We start from the raw sequence: 9,172 nt of genomic DNA, 5'->3' as shown, positions 1-9,172 counted from the left end.
GGAAATGAAATTCTTGTGGTATATTAAAATGATGGAAATAAATGATTATGATAAACTAATGAACTCATCAACTTTTTGGTTGACACTTTAAAGCATGTTTATTCTCAGGTGTTAAAGAAATCTTCCGCTGTGCATTTGCTCATTTTAAAGATATTACTTGGAGTCTTTCATAGCATATTTCGAAGAACGTTGCATTCGAGTCATTGAGTTCATCAAAGATTATTATTAAATTAATTTATAGTTGGATAGTGGATATTATGAAATGGTATGCATGCCTGTCAATTTTCGATGTAAAGAAAGTTTGTCTTTTAAAAACGAATGCAATGTTTGTAAAATGTATCATATAGAGGTCAAATACCTCGCAATGTAATCAACTATTGTGAATCGTTTATAATGTATATGAACGGGTCATTTCATGCAATGCGTCATTTGTTTCATTAATCCCAAAGAAGGCTGACCCGATGACTTTTAGTGACTACCGACCCATCAGCCTCATCGGTAGCTACTACAAAATAGTAGCAAAGATTCTTTCCAATCGTCTGAAAAAAGTGATACCACATCTTTTCGGGAAAGAACAAAGTGCGTTTTTAAAGGGACGATATATTTTAGATGGGGCTCTGATCGCTAATGAAACTGTGGATTACCTGAAACAGAAACGACAAAAAGGTATCATATTTAAGGTGGATTTCGAAAAAGCTTTCGATAGTCTAGATTGGGAATTTCTGTCAGAAGTAATGATTAGTATGGGATTCGGGTCCAAATGGATAAGGTGGATCATGACATGCCTGCAATCGGCCTCGATCTTCATCTTGATTAATGGATCCCCAAAGGGTGAATTTAATCTTGGTAGGGGTGTCCGACAAGGCAATCCGTTATCCCTTTTTTTATTTATTTTGGCAGCCGAAGGTCTTAATATTCTCACAAAGGCCGCAACTGATAAAGGGTTGTTTAAAGGTATCATGGTGGGTAATGATAATGTGTTGATCTCACATTTACAATATGCAGACGATACGATATTCTTTGGCGAGTAGAACAGGAGAAATGCCGCTAATCTTATGTGTCTTCTTAAGTGCTTCGAGTTATCATCGGGTGTAAAAGTAAACTTGCATAAAAGCTGTTTGTATGGTGTGGGTGTATCTTAAGATAATGTTACTGATTTAGCCCAAAAAATTGGTTGCAAAGCCGGTAACTTTCCCTTCATTTACCTTGGCCTCCCGATTGGCGCGAAAATGAATAAACCATTGGATTGGAATTCGGTAATTGAGAAATTCAAGTCGAGACTCGCGGAATGGAAAATGCGATCGATGTCTTTCGGAGGCCGACTAGTTCTCATCAAGGCGGTTTTGTCTAGTCTTCCATTGTACTACTTCTCGTTGTTTCGTGCCCCCCCATGTGTGATCAAATTACTTGAGAGTGTGAGGAGAGCTTTCTTTTGGGGCGGTTCGGGTTCGGGTAACAATATTTCTTGGGTCAAATGGGAAAACACCTTACTTTCATATGGGTTGGGGGGTTTAAATATTGGTTCTCTAAAAAGTAAAAATCTAGCACTTTTGGGGAAGTGGTGGTGGAGGTTCAAAACCGAAACCAACGCTTTATGAACCAACGTTATTCATAGCATTTATGGTTTTAACGGTGGTTTATTGTTAAACTCTAACACTCCAGCTATGGGAGTTTGGAACAACATAATTCGTGCAGGTAAATCAATCGAAGATCTCGGAGTTACTTTTGTCAACTCTTTTGAGAAGAAAATAGGGGACGGGAGCAGCACAACCTTCTGGTCAGATAGGTGGATTGGGACAGATGCATTGAGTAAACAATATCCACGACTTTTTCGACTTAAATCTGAGTAGGAAGCGTTAGTATCTGATCGAGTCATTAATGTGGGTGGAAACATAACTCTGATGTGGAAGTGGCTCAGAAGATCCCTCGGGCGGACAGATGGCGAACTGCAGTCTCTCACCAACAACATTCACGCTTATAATTTTGACGTCGGGAACAAAGATAGTTGGAGCTGGACAGGGGCAAATGATGGCACTTTAACGGTTAGTAAACTCACTAAAATCATCGAAGAAAAAGTATTAGCTCATGTCACTCCAGGCCAAGAAACGTTACGCAACAACCTTGTACCAAAGAAGATCGAAGTTTTCGTTTGGAGGGCGTTAAAGAAAAGGTTACCAGTGTTGATCGAGCTCGACAAAAGAGGTATAGATTTAAATAGTGTACGGTGTCCCGTTTGCAACAATGACTTAGAGACCGTGGAACATAGTCTGATCTTTTGTACACACTCTTTGGATGTGTGGGATCGAATATTCAAATGGTGGAAATTTGGGAATTTTGTAAACCTTAGTATGGGCGAGATTCTTCGGGGTGGTTCACCAAAGCAGTTATCGAACCAAGGTAAATCAATCTGGATGGCTGTTGAATGGTGTACTGCATATTTACTTTGGAAAAATCGGAACAATAAAGTATTTCGTGGTAAGTGTTGGACGCCGCCTATGACTCTGAATGAAATTCAAGTTGCATCTTTTGAGTGGATCTCTAGAATGATTAAACGGAAGAAACTCGAATGACACACATGGCTAACGGATCCTGGAAGTTATGCATTCTGATTAAGCATTCTAGGTTGTTATCTCTACAACTCACTCGCTTTCCCTTTGTTTGATTTGTATGTAATAGATGTCTGTTATATGACTCGTGTATATGCTGATCATGCATATCTGTGCAACTTAGCTGCTCCTCCATCTTGTACAAATTTCGCTGATAATATATCATTGCTTGCTTTTCAAAAATAATAATTATAAAATACCATATACTCCGTTCATATACATGGAACTGTATATTCCGTAAATTCCATATTCACAGTACTCCGTGTAAAATACAAGATTTGCTAGAAAATTACATAGTATAATTTACTTTTCTGTATTTTGCAATTTTTCAATATACGAATAATGAATAAATAAATAAAATAAATAAATTGTACAAACAAAAGATACTTTAATCCTTGCAGGTGATTGGACTTCACGCTCCGAAAATACAGGGACAGACACCCCCTCTATAAAACTCCCATTTTTACCACCCACTGCCAAAAACACAACCCCCCCCCCCCCCCCCCCCCCCCCCCCCACCCCAATCACCTTCTTCTTCTTCAAAACGTTTCATTTTCTTTTATTTCACTTTATTATTATTTTATATATTACATACATACAAACATACAAAATGCAAATATAATCTGTTCATCTATCAACTTCTTCCTTTACCTCAAACAAAAACAAAAAAAAATCATGTCAAATTCTTACTTCTCCAATTCTTACGCTGACGTGGCTGCTAAACCCTTTCGTCATCCGGTTCGACCCAACTACCAACCTCCTCACCTCCGTTCCACCTCCCACTTTACCGGTCGGACCGGTGTACGGAGTTCCGTACACCACGACACTCTCTCACAAAACTTCAACAAACTGAAAATCAACCAAAACGAAAATGAAGTTGAAAATGGGGAAAATAATACGACGGGTATTAATTTCGACGCGTATGAGGATATACCCGTTGAGGTAACCGGGTCGGATGTGCCCGACCCGGTGAAAACATTCCCTGAAATTGATCTGGATGCACCTGATTGGCTGGGTCAGTATGCTGAAAGTTATTCTGCGTATGCTGATAATCGTCGTGATGGATCGAACAAGTTTGGCGGTCGTGATGTTAGGAGTGGTAATGATACTTCTTATGGTAATTCTGGCGGTTTAAGGGTTGAACGTTCTTTTGGGTCTTCGAACTATGGTGGGTCCGGTGGTAGTTATGGGAATGATAATTCGGGTTATGGTGGGACCTATGGTAATTCGGGTTATGGTGGGACCTCTTGTAATTCGGGTTATGGTGGGACCTCTGGTGGTTATGGTAATGGTAATTCTTTTGGTTATTCTGGTGGTTTTGGGAATGATAATTCTTATGGGAATTCAGACTATGGTGGGACCTCGGGTGGTTTTGGTTACTATGCGCCACCTCCTGCAACTGCAGCGTTTTCTGGTAGTTATGGTGGCGGTGATGGCGGTTATGGTGGCGGTGATTGCGATGGCTGGGAGTAAGGGATTGATAGCGGTTGGCTAGCATTTTATCATCGAAGAAATGGTAGTCTTATGGTTATATTTACTTTTTGCTGACAAAAATTAAATATCTATATATAGTTGGTATCTAGTACTAGTATTTGCAAGTTGAGATTGAAAAATATTTAGTGATTAACTAATGGATAGATGGTTTCATTTTGGACTTGTTTGTTGGAAGTTACATTGGGGGTTAATTTTTGGATTAAAGAAGCTTTTGTATGGACTTTAACAGCCATTATATTATATGGATGGTTCAGAAGGCCAAATCTGATTCGGTCAGCGAGGAGGTGTTTGATTTAATTTTGTGTTACCTCTGAATTAAATGATAACTTCAGAATCTTTCAGCGTTAAATGATAACCTCAGAATCTTTCAGCGTCAATTTACACTCTGAACCATTCATAGAACACATGTTTCCATGTTTACCCCTTGCACCCAAATTTTATTCCACCTTGCATTTTCTTGCTATTCTATTACGGTGCATTATTAATACTACTTACTACAGTACTAAATATTATTGTAGTACTATTATAAAATATATTGTATTAATTTTATTAATATATATATTATATTTAGTACTAATATATATTAGTACTACTAAACATAACTGTAGTATATTATTATATTTTTGTTTTTCTATTACGTAGTAATTTTATATTCACTTCCACGTAATAAAACACGTACATACTATGTCATTTTATGATTTGTATACCAAATTTAAATATGAACCTTCAAGGCGTTACGTAATTATCTTTTTTTTTTTTTTTTTTTTTAACTTTCACCAACATTTTCTAATTTATTGTAATGAACGTGTGTATGGAATTTTGTTTTGGCTAACTTAATTCAATGTTATCTTTATTGTTCAAAAGATTAAATAAATACAGTAACATATGTATTCATATATAGTTAAATTATACATCTGCCGCTATTAATAGCGTTTTTATCTTCATAAATGTAGTAGAATATTGCATATAAGAACAAATCAAACAATGTTAATTTCATTTGGCCTTATAGCATACAGGAGGTTAAAATGGTAATTTTCATCGTTCAGAGTGTTAGTTCAGCATAACTCTCAAACAGTTAGTTTTCATTCAGAACCATAATGATTCAGAGACTCTGAATTGTTCAGACCCATGAATCATTCAGCACTAAATGATTCAATTTTATCAAACGCACCCTTAGTTAAAGATTTATGGCCACTGTTTTATTTTGTTGATGAATATTTAATTGTTGGTCCTTTTTATCCTGTTTTTTCTCAACATTTTCATGTAATATTCTTGTTAATTGGATTATGGATTCATAATTCGTAATGTTAATATTATGTATGGGTGTCTAATGGTGGAGTAGCTTAGACCATCTGTAACGTTGATTGTGAAATGACAAGGTTTTGGAAAATTTTATCGATCATGAACTCATTCGGGTTGTTCTAACTTCTTGGGTGTTGAACAAAGGTTGTGAAAACGATGTTGTCTAATTTGAAAAACTTAAATGAAACATCACGCCGTAAAGTCATGAATGTACATTGAGAACTAAAGGGCTTCTGACCTAGCAGTATCAAGAATCTCATCAAATGTTATGAGTTCGAGTCTCGTTAGATAGAGTTCGAGTCTCGTTAGATAGAAAGTGTGTGTTTGCTGGGAAAAAAAAATAAATCTACAATGTATAACAAAGCAAATTCAACACAATACATTCACTAGTACGATGACTCATGTAGGACCTTTTGATACAGCATTTGAATACGCTTTCAGCAAATCTTAAATCGATTACAAAACAAAATAAACTGTATTCGTATCATAAACAATGATTCAGTTAAACGCTATCCTCAATCAAGCAAATAAGAAAAACGAATTCCATAATGCAAATTCCTCATTCAAAATATGTCATCTTACATCAAGTATACGTTCGAATCACAAATTGATCATAACACAAAACAACTAACTTTTTCCTCTATCTATTAAGAAAAAATGTATTCTGTTAAAAAAAATTATCCCCGAAACAAAATCCCCATAAAAACCGAATCTTTTGGAGTTTTATTACAGTAGTATCTTTCTGAAAACAAAAACAGCCAAAATCTAAACTTACCCTTCTCGGCTCGATTCTTTTATGGTTCATCGTCTTCTTTCTCGACTAGTATTTTCTTACACGCCTCATAGCACATGAATGAAATCCCTGCAGCTGGAACAATTTTAATACAGCTGGGTCCCAAACCTCGATACAAACCCGCCACACCTTCCTTTTCAAGAATGGTCAAAAGAGCATGAAGCATGTTGTTGTAGACCCGCCCGTTTACAGCACCAGCCTGCATATGTTTTCGTGCCACTTCAAGTGGGAAGGTTGCACTACTTGAAATCGCGCCAGCTGCTGATCCAATTAATAAGGTTGCAATGTTCCCAATATCATCTTTTTTCATGATTTTCTTGTACGTTTTCCTTAACGTATCATATGCAAAATAGTTTGTGGCAGCATACGGGACTACACCAATTAGACTTGGTGTGAGGCCCCGGTAGAGTTCTGCGGGTCCCTCTTCTGTCACAATCTTTATAAACGCATCTACAAGATTCTTGTACACACCTCTCTGAATAAAATACAGCCATAAAACAATTCGCAAAACTATGATTACAAAACAAGTTATTACGATAACCTAACTTGTTGTAAAATATAAGTATAGACAGTAGTAGGTTGCACACATTTTAGGGCCTACGCTGGATATGCTTAACCCGTGCAACTTATTTGACTAATTTCACTATTAGGTAAGTTTTATTATAAACATATGAATATGAATATGAACTGTTAGAAGTAGTACATAACGCAGGTATGTCCCCGTTAATAAAAAGGCAAAAGTTCAATTTTTATGTTAAAAGATTCGATTTATTACCTGGACGGTGAGTCGGGTTTTAACTAACTCAAGAGGGTAGGTGCATATGGTTGAGCTGATACCAGCAACAGCGCCTGCAATTAGTGACTCTGGTATACGCGGTTTTGGCTTCTCTCCGGGTTTAGGAGCCAAACTTTTCTTGACAGTATCATAAGCAAATAACTGCAAAATATTGCATACGACAACATGTTGAATATAATGAAGCATGTGAAAATCAAGATAACGTCATTAAAACCACAATTGCATACGACAACATATGAACATAATGAAGCATGTGAAAATCAAGATAACGTCATTAAAACAATAAAACCACAATGCAGAGTGATACATTTTGCATATTGAGGCATTAAAGTACTATACGACAACATATTTGCACTAAATTAGCTGAAGATAACATACAATTATGACTAAAATACTATAAGATACTACCAGTTCTACATAGGGAAGACATTCAACCAATGCACGGAGCACGAGTATAAGATCAAATTTAAAGCAAATATGAAGAATATGCAAAAGGAAAGTCATACCTCAATTGCTTTGCTAGGCGCAACACGAATTACATTGATCAAATTACCCCTGAAGAGGCCAGGCCAACCTTCAGTGTGCATAATATCTTGAAAAACTTCAGTAGTAGAATGTCCCGAACTCCCTACCATCAAATGAGTCCTAATCGTTTCCAACGGAGCAACACATGTTCTTGAAACTGCTCCCGCAATTGCACCGCTAATTAACCTCCTTAACGAAGGATTCCCGATCTTGACTTTTAATTTCAAACCACCTTTTTTCTTCTTGACAACACCCTCATCTGCATCCATTTTTGGTACTTCAACAGTCATAAAACTTGATTCGGGTGTCGAAACAACCTTCGATAAACACGGAAGTTTGACGCCTTCATTATCGTGGGTACTTGTAGAGTTTGCTGAATTAGGGTTCACACCTCCAAAACCACCCCTACCCATCTGCCCAACACTTGCGAAAAAGCTAGCAGATTGAGAAAAGTTATCATCTTTTGAACACCAAAGAAACCCTATTCCTGAATCGGGGAATAACCCATTTCCATTGTTCTCCAATAAACGTCTCGTATCCATTCAACTCACCAAGATTACAGTGTAGTCCACAAAAATTGTTTCTTTTCTACAAGAACATGATTATGAAAAATTAATTAATGCAATAACCACTAAAGTCTAAAGATATGACAAATAGCTGAGTTTTTAAGCTAAGAATATACTTATGGAAAAAAATAGTCTTGCCCTAACTAATTGATGATGGCAAATTGGTAAAAATCTTATATTTCCTAGAAATATAATACACCCATTTGGTGATGAATACAATGAGGAGATACAAATCTCTATACTGGGTATATAATTAAATTGAGGTTTGAACTTATACATATCTTACCTTCCCACAAAAAAATATGGTAAAAATTTAATATTTCTTATGAATATATAGAACCCAATTGGTGATAATTACTATGAAGAACAACTAATATTCAAGCTTGGATTTTTATTTTAAAAACCGGGGGAAATTGGTCTAATACTAAACCTATGATAGCATATATGAGAAAGATAGTTTCGCACTTGAAAATATTATAAAAAATAGCTAAAGACTGAATCTTTTTCAAGAAATTAAACAACCCAGATCAGATATGAGCACAATGAATCAATTTGATTACTAACACAAATTGTTAGCGGAGAACATTACCTGGTGAGTTTGATAAAAATGGAAATCGGACGGCTGCTAATTTACACATTCAATTACTACTTTAATAACTTATTGGTCTCTCTCCCAATACAAATTGCAATGAGAGAGAGGCGTTTGAGGTTTTGTTCTTGGTTTGGTGACAATGGAATCGTTTAAAATATAGGTGGGTGTATTATGTATGGCAATTTTGACCTAATTTTAAACCCCAGCTACAAGATACACTTTTGTTCTAGTCAAGATTAATGTCCCAAATTAGATTAATTTATAATATAATTTTTCTTTTTTAATAAATTAGATTAATTTATAAATAATTACACTTTATAGACAATGGAGTACTAAATACTCATTTTCTCTTTTAACATACGTCACAAAATGTTTCCAAGTTCTACGAACTAGTAAAAGAGAGATCAATACAATAACTTTATTTCTATATATACGAGTATTTTAAATTTATGAGAAGGAATGAAATACTTTTTTGTATATATATGTGGTGATAGAGTA

The 9,172-nt window shown here is 35.8% G+C and overlaps 1 protein-coding gene across 1 annotated transcript; it reads right to left on the bottom strand.

Annotated features, from left to right (window-relative positions):
• Positions 1 to 5,934: 5,934 nt before the first annotated feature.
• LOC139904228 (adenine nucleotide transporter BT1, chloroplastic/mitochondrial-like) lies at positions 5,935 to 8,880 on the bottom strand. The gene is made up of 4 exons (XM_071886158.1): positions 8,672 to 8,880; positions 7,498 to 8,104; positions 6,971 to 7,132; positions 5,935 to 6,670 (listed from the first exon to the last, which is right to left on the bottom strand). Exons 2-4 carry the CDS (start codon positions 8,056 to 8,058, stop codon positions 6,197 to 6,199), a joined length of 1,197 nt encoding a protein of 398 aa, XP_071742259.1. The 5' UTR covers positions 8,059 to 8,104; positions 8,672 to 8,880; the 3' UTR covers positions 5,935 to 6,196.
• Between the last annotated feature and the right edge of the window lie 292 nt (positions 8,881 to 9,172).

This window comes from Rutidosis leptorrhynchoides, chromosome 4, assembly GCF_046630445.1.
Source record: "Rutidosis leptorrhynchoides isolate AG116_Rl617_1_P2 chromosome 4, CSIRO_AGI_Rlap_v1, whole genome shotgun sequence".
NCBI classification, from domain to species: domain Eukaryota; kingdom Viridiplantae; phylum Streptophyta; class Magnoliopsida; order Asterales; family Asteraceae; genus Rutidosis; species Rutidosis leptorrhynchoides.
This window is presented reverse-complemented; position numbering and strand designations above follow the sequence as displayed.